Source organism: Lissotriton vulgaris, chromosome 9 (genome assembly GCF_964263255.1).
Source record: "Lissotriton vulgaris chromosome 9, aLisVul1.2, whole genome shotgun sequence".
Taxonomy (NCBI): Eukaryota; Metazoa; Chordata; class Amphibia; order Caudata; family Salamandridae; genus Lissotriton; species Lissotriton vulgaris.
In genome coordinates, this window is record NC_141697.1 from 434,892,608 (window position 1) to 434,910,959 (window position 18,352).

An 18,352-nucleotide genomic window follows, 5' to 3' on the forward strand; every position below is an offset into this window, starting at 1 on the left:
AACAGATCTTCTGGTCTGAAGCGGTGGGAGGGGGAGCTTGGCCGATCATGGTAAGATAAGGAGTGGGATGACATTTTTTGCAGAGCTGATCACACAGTACATTCCACTGGACACATTGAAACGTCTGAGAAAATTATTTCATACTGGTATTATACTCCCTCCCAGATAATGAAGTGGAACTCTCAGTGTGACGGTCGGTGTTGGCGGGGCTGTGGCAATCCTGGCACACTACTCCACCTCTTATGGAAATGCCCAAAACTTACTAGATACTGGGAAAGGGTTTTAGATGAGATCGACCAGGACTTTGACACTGCCATCCCCAGGTTTCCCGCTTAAACGCTGATGGGTCTACCTAACGCATTAACATTCCAGCTTCACTCAATAAAGGGTAAACAGATGATGGCCCTGGAGCTTAATGCCGTCCATCGAGTGCTCTTGTCCTGCTGGAAATCTGATAGAATCCCAGACCACAAGCAGTGGCTTCAGCAGATGTGGTCTCTACTTGAATTTGATCCCAGACCCTGAAGAGGAGAGGGATGCCACTGGTACCATCTCACGGTAATATAGCCTTGCTTTTCCTCGGTAGGCACTATTTCTAGCTTCTTGGCTCGCTCGGAGGGGGCTGGGGTGGGTGGGGGGCTTTTCTTTCCCTAGGGAAACTTTTTTTGTTTTCATTTTTCACATGACGAGTTGGATGGCTCAGAAGGTAATCCCTTGCGAGAGTAGCATTTGGAGGATGTAATACAATGTATAATGATTTTCTCTTTCATTGAATGTATGTGGGCTGTGGATCAGCCCCCTTAGCTCCTCTATTGAAGCGGCCAGCCCATGCTGGGTTGTAGGCGGCTTGCTGTGTAACCTCTATTTAGTATTGTGCTCTCAATTGTTGCTTGCATGGTCTTCTCTGGTAACATATTGCGGCCGGCCCAATAGGGTTGTAGGCGGATTGCTGTGTATAGCCATCATTAAACGTTCTGCTAATAAAAACTGATTTAATTCTAAAGTAGATCTTTATCAAAGTAAAGTTTAGTCTCTTAGTATCAAACATACATACATGGATAATGTTCTCAGTGCCACTGCTTCTATAGGGAAGGCAGTTATCACATAATGTCACCTAGGGGAGACAGTTCACAAGCAAATCAAGTATTAATGCCTTGCTTAAGCTCTCTTCTGCCAGAGCTGGCCAAAGGGAGTGAAGATGGTCACTTAGTGCATCAACTTTGTTCAGGCTTTAGCAGTGGCCAAGCTCTTGACAACAGTTTTGTCAAGTTTATGTTTAATTGCATGCCACCGGCTGATGGTCTGAACGACTAAGCTGCATACAATGGATCCTTTAATGCTCTGTTGAGGGTTTGATGATCTAAACCAGACACAAAAACGTGTGCAATGAGGGATAAGTAGACCATAGACATGCAGGACGATATGGGAGACAACTATCTCAAAGCTCACACTGTCCTAGTATGGCACTCCACCTCCTTGGGAGTCCAAAAATAGTGGAAGACTACCAGTCTGTGTAGTTCAACCCCCTCATCCACTCAACTATATGCTAATTGCACACATCTCATAAGCAGGGAGGAATTAAAGGCCCCAGTCATAACAGACTAAGTAGACTTACCAAGCAGGGCTAGTAGAAAGTCTTTAAACTTGGGATGTCAGTAAAAGGGCTGCATCTCATGATTGTTAATTAGCTGCAACCTATTTTAGCTGTGGGATAACCGGAGTGTAAGGAAACAGGCTTTTTTGTGGGTTTACTTCCACATATTGCTCCCATTTTGACCACTAGGTACTGGTGTAATGGCTCTGAAATGGGTTGAGCCCAAACAGGACTCCATTTATTTATTTATTTATTTATTTTTGACACTTGTAGAGCGCGGCGAATACCCTTAGGCGTCTCGGCGCTGACAATTCATCTGGTTTCCAACTCCTCCCATAGATCTCATTGATTGAACAACCATGTTTTTAAAAGTTTTCGGAATTGGTAAAGTGAAGTGCTCATTCTAATGTTTTGGGGTAACGTGTTCCAAAGTTTGGGAACAGCCACTAAAAAGCAACGGTCACCCCAAGACACTGTCTTTGCTCGTGGGATTACTAATTGATGCAGAGTAGAGGAGCGAAGCTGTCTGCAGGGTATATAAGGTTTCAATTGGTCCTTAAAAGAGTGCGGTCCTTGGTTGTTAAGTGTCTTGTAAACTATGCACAAGGACTTAAACTTTATTCTATTTTGGATCTTGAGCCAATGATACTGCCTTATCGTGTCTGATATGGATTCGAACTTTGACGTTCCAGAAAGCAGGCGTGCAGCCGCATTCTGTATTGACTGTAACTTTTTTAGGACCCTGACCTGAGCATTGAGAAATAGGCCGTTACAGTAGTCTAGTGAAGACAGAACTAAAGAGCTGACCAGTGTTTTGATTAATGCCTCCGGAAGAAAAGGGTGGATCTTTCTAATCATTTTCAGTTTGTAATGAGCCGTTGTTGCCACTTTATTTGCATGGTCCATAAAGCTGAGACCTTCGTCGAAAATGATTCCCAAATTCCTAACTTTGGATGTAGGAATGGGAGGTATACCAAAAGCAGCTGGCCACAAGCATGAAGGCCATACTGGGAGGAGAGGTCCAAAAATAACTACCTCAGTTTTTTCTGAGTTAAGCTTGAGGCAATTTGTGGCCATCCATTCTCCTATTTCGAGCAGACCGTTTTTGAAGTTATGTGCAACTTGTCCTCCATCACCCTTGAGGGCCAATACCAACTGCGTATCGTCCGCATAAGATGTTACGCTCATCCCGTATGCTCTGATGACATTGGCAAGGTCCGACACATAGATATTAAATAGTGTCGGACTGAGGGATGAGCCTTGGGGGACCCCGCATGGCAGCGAGAGTTGAGCAGATTGGAACGGTCCAAGAGTGACCGCTTGAGTTCGGTTAGCGAGAAAGGAAGCAAGCAAATGTCTGGCAGAATGACAAATGCCCAGCTTTCCGACACGATCGACCAAGATGTTATGGTCGACCGTGTCGAAAGCGGCTGATAAATCCAGCAGTACTAAAATTGCAGTCCCACTTTGATCCTGGATAGCCCTGACATCATCAGCTGCCTTAATTAGGGCAGTTTCGGTCCCATGATATCTCCGAAAGCCGAATTGTGAGTCATCCAGCAATCGGTGTTTCTCAATATAGTCAGAAAGTTGAGTGTTCATGGCCTTTTCAGCCACTTTGGCTAAGAAAGGTACGCTCGCAATTGGCCTATAATTTTTCAGTTCATTTTTGTCTAGTCCGGGTTTTTTTAATAGGGGTTTCAGTAAGGTGTTTTTTAAAGAATTCGGGTAGTTCCCTGAAGACAGAATAGAGTTACAGACTTGTGTCAAAACTGGTATAATGGACTCCATGACTGGAGTTAGGACTGACAAAGGGCAAGGGTCAAGAGCGGAGCCTGTTTTAATAGTTGAGACGATGGTCTTTATTAGCTCGCCTGTAAGTGTATGGAAACTGGTCAAGACAGTGGCTTGATAAGGGGGATGTGGGGCTGTGTTAATCGTGGGTGGTTTGGAGGCAAAGGCTTGATAAATATCGTCCACCTTGGTAAAAAGAAATTTTGCCAAGTTGTCACATAAAGCTTGTGACGGAGGGGGGAGTAAGGTCAGGGACGTTCCCTGCCAGCGTTTTGGTGATTTTGAATAGACGCTTGCTAGAGTTTTTGGCTTGATCAATTTGATTTGTGTAGAATAATTTTTTTGCGTTTATGATCATAGATTTGGAAAGTGCCAAAGATTCTTTATAAACTTTCTTGCTAGCCAGGTCGTAAGTTTTTCTCCAACGCCTTTCCAGGTTCCTACAACTTTGTTTTTGCCGTCTTAGATCCTCAGAGTACCATGGAGCAGTCGGTTTAGACCTGTTCCTGGACATAAATTTAATGGGTACTGTATGTGCAGTTGCATCCGCAAGCCAGCTCTGAAATTGTAGTGTTGCCTCATTGGGATCAATGGACACCGTGGGACAGGTTTTGTCCAGCTGTGTTTTCAGCTCTATCTGGTTTAAGTTCTTCCAATCTTTGAAAGAACTTAGGTTGGATGTGGTATGTGTCTTAATTTGAAAAGTCTTGATTGTGATTTCTCCGAATATGGCATAGTGGTCGGTCCACGGCATTGGTAAAATGTCCGTTATGTGAAGACCGTCTACATTTGAAAATATGCCGTCTAAAGTGTGGCCTGCTAAGTGCGTGGCAGAGGCGACTAATTGTTTTAACCCCAGTATTTCCATCTCCGATATAAGAGAGGATGTTTCAACGTTGTCAGCATGATCTAGGTGAAAGGTTAAATCACCTAGAACTGTGAGCGTATTATCTGTGCCTAGAGTTTCCAACATTGTGCTGATGTTAGCAAGGAAACTAGTCTTAGTCCCAGGGGGGCGATAAATCAATATTCCCTTAAAATTGAAAAGGGGGCTGAGTTTTATTCCGAACTGCAGTGCTTCACAGGAGGTAGATGGGATGGGGGAGGTTCTAACAGTGAGGCGGTCCCTGGCTATAATGGCTAAGCCACCTCCTTTTTTTCTTACTCTATCCTGCCGATAGGCTTTATAGCCAGTAGGTACAGCGGTAACCATATCTGGTTCAGACGACTCGTCTGTCCAAGTTTCAGTAACAAAGAGAATATCGAGTTTATTGTCTGTAATGAGGTCAGCTACTTCCTGGCTATGTTTACATAGTGAGCGGGCATTGATAAGTGCCATTGAAAAAGATTCATCTTTGATAGTACTCCGCTGATTGAGGTGGGCGAGAGGGGTAAGTAAAGGAATAAAACTTTACAGTGTGGACAGGGCGAACTAGGATCATGTGGAGTCGTGGAAAAATCTATTCTTGGGCAGCTTCGGTCCAACGAAGGTCTGAGTTCTAGTAGGGTTGTGCGCGGATAAGCGAGGTTATGAGTGATTAACGGTAAGCCAGGAGTCATGGCCCTGGGCCCGGCGCGGACGGGAGCAGATGGGCTCGCCTTTGGTTTGGTACCTTTGTACATGGTAAAGGGGGAGGAGAGCAGGAGGGGTCCAACCACTACACCGCCACCCTTACCTCGCTCAAGATGGCTGCTGAGATGGGTGGAGTGCTGTGTCAGCGTGAGAAATAAGCGCTGTGGACCAGAAGAACCTGTGTACAACCTCGGGGCGACGCTAATCTCACGCCGAGGTGAGGGCTGTAATCGTAAAAGCTATCTGTTTAAAATATATACAGTTGTTAAAAGAAGAACGCTATTTGTATTCAGTAGCGCGCAATCACAGCACAAAAGGTTTGCAATAAGCCCCCGGCTTTCTGCCTCAGGGGAGAGTGTAAAACAAATGAATTTGCCTAAAAGGGAATCTCCACCCCTTAAATAATCTAAGAAGGCGGGAGGGGTCCAACCACTACACCGCCACCCTTACCTCGCTCAAGATGGCTGCTGAGGTGGGTGGAGTGCTGTGTCAGCGCGTGAGAAATAAGCGCTGTGGACCAGAAGAACCTGTGTACAACCCCGGGGCGACGCTAATCTCACGCCGAGGTGAGGGCTGTAATCGTAAAAGCTATCTGTTTAAAATATATACAGTTGTTAAAAGAAGAACGCTATTTGTATTCAGTAGCGCGCATGCATGTGTTCTGATCTTTAAAATGGTGCACGTTTAATTGGCAGTGCCTAACTCACTTATAAGTCCCTAGTATATGGTACCTGGGGTATGCAAGTCAAGACGTCTCTCGTGGACTGAAGCACAAGTTGTGCCACCACAAGTATGATAATGTAAAACATGGCTCCCAGGCTAACCTTTGCAGACTGGAGGGCAGTTTAAAACTGCTAACTCGACTTTGGCATTTAAAGTAATGGCAAAGCCCAAACCTCCCTTGTTAATATATGTAAGTCACCCCTAAGGTTGGTCTAACGAGCCGTAAGGCCGGGTACTTAATTACTTAATGTGAACAAGTGGAACATATACTTTTACATGATTCAGCAGTAAAAAAACTAAACTGGGGCTTTTACTGTTGAAAGGCTGGCAGCCCCATTGGCAAATACAGAGTTAAACGCGGACATTCCCGCCGTGCTAACTTCTGAATGAGACTACTAAAGTTGATATTGTAAGGTATCAAAAGAATTACATTGTTATGCCAGGTTTAATGGTTACATCGAATTCTATGTAATTGGTGGGCACAGTGCAACTTAGTTGTTACTTTAGTTGCCTCAGATCTCCAGCACCCATTTACTATTGTACATGGGGTCTGTCCTGCAGACAGCTTTCTGCACTCCTGGTGAGACCTGCAAATATCTCCCAGGACAGGAGCCAATAGGGGCCTCCTTTGGAAAGATGTGTTACCTCCCTCCCGCAGGAAGCCTCACGGGTGTTGGCTCAAAAGGTGTGCTACAAAGGAAAAGCCGCCTCTGAAGTGCACATGGGAAACACTTGAGAGAGGGGCTGTGACTGTAATACTGGGCGATTGGTAGCCCAGTGGAGACTGGAATTCTGCCAGGACCGAAAGGACTTTGATGGGCATCGACCCCTATCGCTCCGGCTTCTTCCCTCCCAACCGCGCGTGGGTAAGTCCATAGTTAGAGTCCGATCCGCGGACAGTAGGGTGCCAACAGTCGTGGTGCTAACGCATGGGAGAAGTTAGTTGACGCCATATCTCGTCCCCATTAGAGTACCACTGAGACACAGCAGGACCTCCTGGCCTGCCTCTTAGTTTCCTGTGGAAGGTAGTATTTGCCCCGAACACTCACGTGTAGTACAGTTTTTTCTTATCTAGGTCCTGATGAATTGCTGATAAAGCATGAAACATGTCGACCATTAGGTAGAGCACACATCACTGGATCTTTGCACCGGTGTGTTTGCTCTCCTTCCTGTTTTTTTTTTTATTAAGGTGTTAACCACACCATTAAAATTCCTTGTGGATTACCTAACCTTTTTCAATTATCACCACCCCCTTTTTTACGCCTACACTCCACCTATAGCCCTCACACCCACATGCACCAACTGGCAGGAACAAAAGATCTCCGATAAAGAGCCCCTTCGCGGGTGCCCGTCAGACATTGCAGCGCCAGTCTGACGAGGAGCAAAACCCAGATGATGACGCATGACACCTAGCTTGCTGGGTGTGTGAGGCTTTTAGCTCTGAAAGGGGGCCTTCCCCCCTCCTTTCCCACTTTTGCTTGGTTCTCTTATTCCTAAATCTCTCCAACCTTGGGGAACAGTGCATCCTTTTTTGGGTCATCGACCCCTATCGCCAGAATTGCTTCACCCTGCCATGGACCATACAGTAGCAACTGAAAGACCCCCAGTCTACATCATCTACAGCATCCCTGAGTATCCCTTGCATCAGTACCACTCCACAGGAGCCTACAGCAAAAGGATAAAAATGCCTGGAACTCACTAAAGACTACTTCTACCTTCAAGGTAACTGTTTCCGAGGACCTTGCTGGTCCCCTCACTGGCTCTCTGCCATAGTCGGTCGCCTAAAGTAGCTGCATTGACATATGCCCAATGTTTTCCTTGAAAATGTTTCTAAGTGTCAAATTCACTGAATTTGCCAATGCTTGTTCACAGTTAAGTGAAAAAGTTAATATTTACTACAACTTGTAAATTCTCTATCTCTGGAACCCTATAGTGGATCTTCTTCATTGTGGTGTCTAAAATTACATAAAAATACAGTCCATTTTTAGGTCGAGCCTGAGCAGAACAAGCGCTGCTCTGCGAGGCATGCTATACTGAGTAGGGACTTGAACCCACCCACTCTCTGCACACATTTTTAATTGGCTTGTGTCATTGTCCACTGTGACTGTTCATTGGTCAAAGTGCTTAGTAGTCCCTCCTTAGTACCGCCTTGTCTCATTTTATAACCTCCCATGGAGACACCCAGTTACGTGTGTTATTACCTGGTAGTCTTTAATTGCAGCCTCTGAGCCCTATTTTCTCAAATAGCATTGTCGGACACACTCTCTCCTAACGCTTTTTTTGACATTATAGAAAGAATTTGCAATGCAATAGGTCTCGCTATTGGCATTGTAAATGACAATGCCTTTTTGTATATGTTTCAAAAACAACGCACACAAAAGGCATTGTCATTTATAATGCCAATAGCTCAAACTCTCATAAATGCTTAACCTATTGCATTGCAAATGCTTGTTAAAACTGGGTGCGACATTTGTGGAGTGTCTTGTGTATGGGAAGAGGTATGTTGCATCGGCCAGGGCAGCTGACTCCAGAAGACAGGGGCTCACAGTGCGATCCCCGGCGACAGGTTAGCATAGCGCCTTGTGACTCTGGGCAACAGCTCTCTTAATCTTCCCGACGGCCCCAAGCGCCGGGACATCTCGCCTGAGGTAGCTTTGTGTTTTACAAATGCCGGTATTCTGATTATTTATTTTGCAATTATTTTAGCACTGTCTAAATGCTTAACATGTGTTCCTTTGTGTAAGCCTTGATGATCAGAGCCAAAGCTGCCCAGGTTTGAGCTAGACGGTTTAACAAACAAAACCTACAGGTGTAAAGGGGTTGAAAATTGTACTGCAAGGTGGTCTCATAACCACACAACATTATACACCCCATTTCATCAAACTGAGCATGGGAAGAGAAGTCACCCATGCTAAAAGGATTAATGGCTTGAGGGAACTCCAGGTCGAGCAGCAGTAAATACTCTGATGGTGAGCAATTTACACAAAAATCATGCAAGACACTGGGAAACATACCAGGTCCATCCAAAATGATGAAACAAGCAGCAGGGTGTAGCGCTCTGAGACCTTTGGGTGAATTACGCGCTTTACAAGTGTAATAAATGTAAATGTAAATGTAATGACAAGAAGCCAGAAGTAGTTTGAAGTCCCAACACTATCTTGTCCAGGCAATGTCATCCCCTACAGCGATTAAGATGGAGGTCATTGAGGCCCTGAGCAAAGGTAAACTCCAACCTAATCCTGAAACAAATAACTACCTTATTACTGCTTTTAGGGGCACATCCAGAATGCAATCATTGATATTTTCTGTTGTTTTACAGTCTAAGAACAAACACCTAAAGTTCAACAACGCACTCTTAAATGAGCCCAACGGCCAGAATCATAAACACACTTCATTATCGCTAATTGTTAGCACTTCTGTGAGAAAATCACAAATTGATGATAAATGTTACCACATATTAAGGATGAACAATTGTGGGTAACTTTGCAGAGCCAGCACTATCACTATAAAAGCATTCATAACCGTGTTTATTCGTGAGACGTAGCATACTACAACAAATGATGGACCCTCATCTTGAGGGGACTAGGATATGTTCGTCTGAAATTCACCAATCAGAGGTTGAGATGGTCAATACGGAATGCAAGAAGTCATTGGACAGTCCTCTAAGACATTAGCTTTTGTCATCAAAAATAATCGAAATTTTACATGATGGAAGAAAGTGCAATTGTGCTACGATAAAAAAGCCTAAAGAAGGCTACCATTTGGGTGCCTTCAACTAGGTTTCTTTTTGGGGTATTTGGCAAGAGGCACTAGAAACAATTTAAGGTTTAGAAAACATTTGGCTCTTGGGCTCACGTTTCTTGCCAAGAAGAGAGAAAGAAAAGGAGGTTCAGGCAGAATAAACAGGAGATAGGCAATGAGAGACAGCGGAGATGGAACAAATGGATTCCAGGATTGGGGTTAGGTGCGGAGGGCAGGCAGAAGAGAAGTACAGATGGAGGAGGGTGAAGGACCAGTTTGAGAGCCAATGATTCAATCATAATTCACCTACCCTGAAGGAGCTACATTACTTTTCATCAGAAGCACCAATCAAACTTAAATATGCTGCTGGCTTATAAACAAAATTCTCTTTATTTGACCATTGGCCAACATTCCATTTCCATAGGTCCAAGAAGCAAGGTCTCATTTTCTGGAAACTGAAATTTTGAACTTCTCAAGCCTAAAAATAATTCTTAGCACTGATTGATAAAACCTATGGAACGCTCTTCCACATAGCCTGAGAATTCAAAGCACCGTACCAAGGTATTGAAGACAGATCTCCTCAGTATGCACCGAGGCTTACCCACAGGTTTGTCCCTCTTTAAATGTTCTATCCTAATGCCAATGATACCGTTGGCCAAATGCATGTACCATCAAATAATGCTCAATTTTGCCTCCAATGGCTCGATTTGTGTAAGGTGCAACTACATTGTAAAGGACACTTGGTGCAGCTACACTACACTAGAATGTTAAATACGTGAAAATGGGGAATTGCCATAGAGAATGAGGACATTATAAGAGTGGCAAGGAACAAGCTTTTCCTTTCCTTACTCTGTAAAGGAAACTAGTAACCTTTTCCAATGATCTTTGCACAGTTTTAACCAATCACACGAGTTTTACCTACATAACATGCCCTCAATCTGCTTTGTTGTACAATTTGTATAACTTTTTTGTCAATGTAAAATATTCTGCTGGGTCAGAATTATATTATTCTACAGATATTTCTTATATAATGTCATGGCATTCGGATGTCGAAATCAAATACACATGAATTATAGACCACAACAAAGTTGACTGTCAAATTACATATTGTACAACAAAATAAATTTGAACATCCACATACCACATCTGGGCTAGACGGTTCCTGCAAATACGGGATCAATAAAAAGATCTGCATTGACATATGGTAGGGGAGCAATCTGTCCAACATTTATGGTCATCAGTTCTAAATTTGTTCCAGCGCTTGTGTATTGGTCAGTCTGTTGTTCTCCAGATATAATAAGCAAAGTAGAGACAATATTTCTGAGCAGCATCAGGAAATTGTTTAACTTACTGAACTCGATTCCACAAAGCGAAATAAGGCTGGAGTTTGGAATGACATCTTTTCATACACTGACCACAATCAACTTATCCATTACTCACAGACTGTTACTTGGTGGAAGATGATACTTCACAATTCCACAGCAAGTAAGAGCTGCTAAACCCCTCCAATGCAGTACACCTTGCGAAGATTTCGTTAAGATTGATTTGGCCAAACATAACTTGCCAGCATTAACCAACTTATGTAAAATGACTATCTTCCGAACATTTTTCTACAACTCAAAAAAAAACATCTTGCTGTCTTATCAGATATCGAGAGGCTAACTAAATATAACTTAAAGTACACCTTGGCATCATATGCTATACAGAAACAACCATATATAGATTATTACATGAACACGAAGGGAAATACATTATTCTTACGTTTTAGACTTTTTGATCTATGTTTTTATCCTTTTGATCAAAAATGGAAAACACCCCTGCAAACTACCAGCCTGTGTCGGCTTAAAGAAATATGTCAAAGAAGTATGCTATTGTCAAAGAAGTATGCTAGTCAAAGAAATATGCTATTACAATTAAGGGTTATCCATGCTCCACGTTTGTAGAATGCACACACGATAGAATATGTTCTCCTTGCTGACATTTAAGATTGATTACGAGTACACGTTACATCTCCTCTGTCTAAACGCCCCTGAAGCAAATTGCAATAATGTCGCTTTTATATACAGTGAGTGACCTAATCTTATGCACGCGCACCAGCCCTGAAAACCTCGCTGCGACCTGGCTCACCTACAATATCCGACTCCTAAGGTGTCCTTTTGATTTAATCGTTTGCTCACTTCCTCATACAAGGGAGCCCTCGGGCGGTGTTATTCATTTGCTTAAATGCAATTATTTCAGTGCGCAAAGGTGCAGTTTACTGAAGGGCAGTTAATCAGAGCACGACATCCTTGAAGAGAGGCTGAGGCTGTTCTGACAGGACTGGCAGCCTGGCTCCACGTGGGAGAACCCCAGGTCCCGAAGTAGCGATGCATCACATGAAAGGATGCTGAGGTAGAGCCCCGGGTCTAGTCTTACGGGTGAACGCACACGCGTTACGTGACCAGCCTGTTCTAAGAGGCAATCTGCTCTGCACGCCCCGCGGCGCGTGGTGCGCGCGCTGCACAATGTCCGACTCGCTTCACCAACAAACATCAGTTATCGACTCAGTAGGCTTGATAAAAGTGTTGGTATAATGCCACACGAGCAGCTTAGTCTCGAAATCTCCAAGGCGCTCCCTATGCACAACGGACTATCTTGCCCTGTGTTTCACGTTCCTTCCAGCGTACGAAAGAAGTGAGGGAGTGAGAGGAAGAAGAGAGAGTGAGATAGAAGGACGGCAGAAGGCAGGCGAGGGAAAAGAACATGGCGAAAGATGAACAGAAAGATACAGACAAAGAAAATAGATGGGAGGAAAATGTTCAGAGGATATCCGGCACAGAGAAAAGCGGAACAGCGGGAGAGAATGAAGTAGAGGAGGAAGGACGAGAAAATGATACATTAGAGTGAAGAAAACTGTGGGAAAGAAAAGAGAACACATTTTGTACTTGATGCGTGCGAGGATGGAGTGTGCGGGGCAGTGATGTGCGTGTTGGGGGCTGGGGAATGTGTGTGTGTGTGTATATATATATATATATATATACATATACATACATACATACATATACACACACACACACACACACACACACATATTGAAAGGATCAGGGTGCATACATGGCAGGTGCGTGGCTTTATGCCAGACCCGGAAATTAAAGTGTAGCACAATATATGTCATACAGAACAAGAGTACTAATAAACTGACATTCATGCATACATTACTATGGAGCAAACATTTGATTCCGCATTATTAGCATAGGACTGCATAAATGACTTGAGACAGCATTACCACTGCCTCACAGTGGCTTTTTAGGTCTCGCCTGTCGATGCGCATGCGCATCGAGCTTGCGAGACTATGGGGGCTTAAACACTCTTTAACCAACTTGCAAGGAATCGTGGCGATTCCTTGCAGTGCACGAGAAATTTAAGCTCAATGCGCATGCGCATTGAGCTTAAAAGCACGTGCACATGCCCCCAGCCGCCTGCCTTGCCCACTCTCTCTCACAGCCTCCCCCAGCTCCGCCCCCTCACTTCTTGATTGCACGGCCGCTAGGCCGTGCCTCCCCTACTCTCCTCCCCCCTCCTCCTCCTACTCTCCTCCCCTGCCTGCCGTGTCGCACCTCTCCCCTCTCCCCGCTAAGCTTGTTTAACCTATGTCCTATGTCCACGCAGTATCGCCTGTTTACGTGTTTATAGTGCCAAGATGACGGCCAACCACAGCTTCAGAGCATTCTGTGACGAGTGCACGGAGATGTAGCAAAACATTATCAGGACTCTTATAACAGTTCAACGCCGCAGGCATCAAAAGGAACAAGCAGGGCGCCAGTGGTGCGATTGCGACTTCTTCTCCCCTCCCAAGGCTTTCTAATTTTCCGGTGGTCACAAAATGGCTGCCGAAGAGCTCCTTGCCTGTCTGTTTGTCCACCTGCTTGAGCATCTCTGGTCCTTTTCTAGGCCGGTGGTCTTACCAGCCTATATGTACACACATCAATCTCTTTAGCCCCCCTCCTCTCTCGCACACACTCCACCCCGCCGGAGCCTCGCATCACTCTGCAGTCTCTGCCTCGCGCCCGCAATTGCCCCCTCCCCTTCAATCTCTCTCGCGCACACTCCACCCCGCCGGAGCCTCGCATCACTCTGCAGTCTCTGCCTCGCGCCCGCCATTGCCCCCTCCCCTTCAAGGGGACTGAGCACGTGCTCTCATTATCTCACCTCCCTTTATAATTAATTTACCGTCTTTGCAACTCCCCAGCCATATGTTGCTTTGTTTACGCTGCTTCTTTGTTGTTGTGTCGCCCCACATCCGCCTCTCACCGCACCGACGCCACCTCGCCTCAGACGGCCCCCACCCTCCTCCCCCCCCTCTCGTTATCGCACACTTCTTTCGCCTCCCTTTGAACTTCTCCCAGCTCAATTACTCTCCCCCTAATTTCCCATCACTTCCCTTTACAGCTCTTTTTCGCTCTCCCTCACAAATTCCCCCTCCTTTCCAATTCCAACAGATCACCCCTCCCAATACTGTTCGTCACTGGGCTATAAGTGGGATGCAAAGGTGTTTGGGGGAGGGGGTCTCCAAAAGGTGTTTGGCCTATTTAATTAAGGGTGTGGCTTAAATATGTAAACTCATTTTCTGTGATTTCCATAGTATGTGCCACCCAACCTGACTTTTGGTTCCTCTCCCAGCTTTCCTTTATTGCATCCAGTTATAGAACACAAAAATTGACGTGCACCAAAAACCTAACAGGACTATTGCAATTTATTTATTTATGTGTTTTTAACATAGCGCGTACTTTATCCAGAGTTGTCAGAGCGCTTTAGACTAGAGCGAAGTAAATTACATAAGGAAAAAGTGACATGGTAGTAGACAACACTACTTATATGTACAGCAGTTACTCGTGACGTGAGTTACAGATTAACAAATTACATATTCACTCAAGATTACATATTAATTAAAATTGGAGCGATCAAGGCTGCACAGCTACATAATATATATTTATAAAATTGAGACAGAGGGTCCTAGTAGCTCTCCTGAGTGTCATGTAACAATCGGGGTCATGACCTGAAATGAGGGGGTATGTGCCAGGTGGGGAGTTTGGCTTTCTCAATGGTCGTTTGCTGTTGAGTAACAGCAATAATTTTGTTGGCAGTAATTAATATCAAAAATGTTTCAATTCTGAAATAGTGAGATTGAGAGTTCAATATTACTGAGGCCAGTGGAAGGGGGTGTGGACTTCAGAGTGTCTCACTCACTCTGGTTATGTTCACTCTGTTACATGTATGCCCTTTTCCTCTCCATATCTCCTCCGTTTGCATATCTTACAACTCATCCCTTTCCTCTCCAGCCCCCTCTTTTCATTCTATCCTGAATACACCTTCTGGCATCTCCTTCCCTTCACCCCCACCCTAACACAACACACTCACTCATGTGTAAAAACTGCATTTTATTTTACTTTCGCCTTGTCAATATTTTGACAACTATGTACTTCCTTCACACACATATGCATAAAATCACAACGCGCCCATTCGGCTCTGCAGATGGATGTGGTGTGTTAGTGCTCGTTGTAAGGTTTGTGTGCCGTGTCCCCATGCGCCATTTACTCGATTCTGCACCTTTTCCTGCCCTCTGTTGAGGGTATATGCCCAGCTTAGACCTTAATGTGTTCAGTCATATGTAAAACTGACATGCTTGGCATGACACTAAAAGTTGTTGCCCTTTCGGCTGCTGTATTTTATTGCCGCGGTAGCTACGAGCTGGCACGATGCTTCCCCAAACTCCCATAGTGTTTACTATTGCACACAGTTCTCTGCTGCAGACACTCAACCCTCTGAGTTAACTCATCATTTAATAAACATTTTCCAGCTGGAGCCCTCTTTGGTTTCTTCCCTGGTGGGAACCACTGCGTATTTGATTCAGGTCGCCGTGTGGCCTGTTTCAGATCACGTTTATATGCGAAATAATAGCTTTCTGCGCCGCTGCAGGGGGTTTCTTACCTCCACTCTAAATATGCAAGGATGCGATAAATGACGTCAAATTACAGGAGCCGAGAGGCCTCCTATTTCTCTGAGGCGCGTTCATGCGCACGTCACCTACGTGCACACAGAAGGTGGCTCGCGCGAATGGACCGTGCACGCATGTGCATACTGATGTTTCTTTCATCCCTGCCCTATCCCTGGGTTTCACCTCACCCCCTATGTCCAACGCATCCACCACCACATCCACCACCACATCCACCACCACATCCACCACACCCACATCCACCACACCCACATCCACCACACCCACATCCACCACACCCACATCCACCACACACACATCCACCACACCCACATCCACCACACACACATCCACCACACACACACATCCACCACACACATCCACCTCCACATCCACCTCCACATCCACCACCACAACCACCTCCACAACCACCATGACATCCACCACCACATGCACCACCGCATCCACCACCACCACCGCATCCACCACCACATCCACCACATCGACCATCACCTCCACATCCACCATGACATCCACCACCACATCCACCACATGCTCCACCGCATCCACCACCACCACATCCACCACCGCATCCACCACCACATCCACCATCACCTCCACATCCACCATGACATCCACCACCACATCCACCACATGCACCACCGCATCCACCACCACCACCGCATCCACCACCACATCGACCATCACCTCCACATCCACCATGACATCCACCACCACATCCACCACATGCTCCACCGCATCCACCACCACCACATCCACCACCACCACCACCACCATCACCTCCACATCCACCATGACATCCACCGCCACTTCCACCACCACCACATCCACCACCACCACATCCACCACATGCACCACCACCGCATCCACTACCACATCCACCACCACATCCACCACCACATCCACCACCAGGTGCAAATGCAATGTTCTTGGATTTTCGTCACAATAAAATACACTGAACATAATCTTCACAAAATTAATTTACAAACGTTTAAGCTATTGCCATTATAAATTACAATAAATTTTATTTGAGTATTAATTATTTACAAAATTAAAAGCCATTGTTATTTGCAATATCAATACATCTAAGTCACGTAAAGACAACACACATTGCATTACAAATGCTATAGGTGTCACATTTGCGAAAGTTAAAACTATTGACATTGTAACTGACAGCTATTACTTTTGCTATTTTCAAAACCAACACATAAATAAAAAAAGTGTCCTTTACAATACCAATTGCTCAAACTTTCCTAATGCGAGACCTATTGCATTTCCAATGCTTGTTACAATGTTATTACCATTGTCGAGGGCGGTAGGGACATTATGACCCAATGAGGAGCTGCCTATTGTGATCCTGGCCCACCCTCACGCTCAATGGTACACTTGAGACGTGCATATATGCTACATCTATAAATTCTTATTATAAAGGCATGAAAACAGTTCAGAACTAAGAAAAGCTTTGGGGACATGCGGAAGCAATTTAAATTAGGACAGTGCAGGACAACTGCACATCCTATTTGAGTGGATTTAGGAATGGAGGGATAAAAACATGCATTGGCTTTTCATTCTTTTTACTGCCATAGACACAATCTGAAAAATATATTTTCTATAAATGAACTCAATATTGAGTGGCTGAATACCGGTTTACCCAGTTGATATCCATTACAACCGACGTTACATTTGTTCAAAAATACAAATATACTTATATGGAGGTCAAGTTATAGCCCAAAAATACACTTCACATTCATTACAAAACAGGAATAGTTTTTGTTCAATTCTTTACTGCAGTATCCAAGATAACAATCCCAAAATATTTTTTTTTTTACTGCAGGCACAAACACAGTAATCAAAGCCGCCTCAGCTACAGAGAATAAAACTAAATATCTTAAATGACACAAAAATATAAATGCAATAATCGCTAATTAACATGAAAAAGTTGCAGCTACAGCAACTGCATTTACCACGAAGCCCAACTACAAATACGGCTCACCTTTTTCAGCAATAGCCTGTCCTTTTTTCGATTGCAAAGTTTGATCAAGGATTTTTCAGATAAATTAGATTTTCCTTTGGACTTGTTAACGATGCCTTGAAGAATCATTGTAAAAATGTTCCTCATGTGGACGAAAACATGAAATAAAAAAGCGAGCAAAAAAGGCGAAATGTATCCTACTGCGTGCACGAGAATGCAACCTGAATCAATGTAGAGTGATGTACTGGCCGCCTACAGGCATACAAGCCATCAGCAGACAACGATGACAGGAGAGGTGATAAGGTATTCTGCAGACACGAACCAGGGCACAGCGGAGGCAGTTGAGAGATACGGAGATTCAAGTCTTACCTAATTAGGTAAACCTCAGAAGGGGAGCTATATGTTGTCATAACACCACAGCATTCCAGGTTTGTACACTTAATCTAGAACGCACTTCAAGTCAAATCAAACTCAAATCCTTACACGTTCAAATACCCAAAGCTTGACATTTAATGACCACTGCTTTGGACAGACACCTCGTTAAAGAAACATGCGATGGTTTCATGCTAGAAAAACTCAATCCGTACAAATCATCTTTCTATTCCTAACAGTTCTGAGTTTCCATTGCATGCAAACAACCTTTCAGCCAGCGTACGTGCAAAATTCCGTATGGAATTCAAAAAATGCAACTTGTCTCTACTCCAAAGAGATGAGCTCTATTATGTGATAGCAATTTAGGATCATACAAATGTCAGGTAAAGCTCTGCTCAGAGGATTTAACATATGCTCAGATTCTTCTGTTCTACTAGGATGTCAACTGAAGCTAGAACAGAGACTATCAGACAGTTAAAGGGGAGCTCCTGTTAAAAGTATCAAAACCTCACCCCTTGAAAACAACCTACTCACAACTCTCCTCTCCTATCAGCTCGCTGCCACTATCCTCGCCGCCTGATCCTTTCTGTA

The 18,352-nt window shown here is 44.5% G+C and overlaps 1 protein-coding gene across 2 annotated transcripts in view; it reads right to left on the minus strand.

Annotated features, from left to right (window-relative positions):
• Positions 1 to 18,352, minus strand: part of PPP1R13B (protein phosphatase 1 regulatory subunit 13B) — a 427,185-nt gene that overhangs the window by 320,563 nt on the left and 88,270 nt on the right. Inside the window, exon 1 of one of the 2 annotated variants that reach the window (XM_086937878.1) lies at positions 17,411 to 17,593. The exons of the other annotated variant lie outside the window; for it this stretch is intronic. Coding sequence (XP_086794004.1) covers positions 17,411 to 17,536 — 126 coding nt within the window. The 5' untranslated portion in view covers positions 17,537 to 17,593. Of the gene's footprint in view, positions 1 to 17,410; positions 17,594 to 18,352 lie in introns of those variants that run through there. 2 annotated transcript variants of the gene reach the window in all.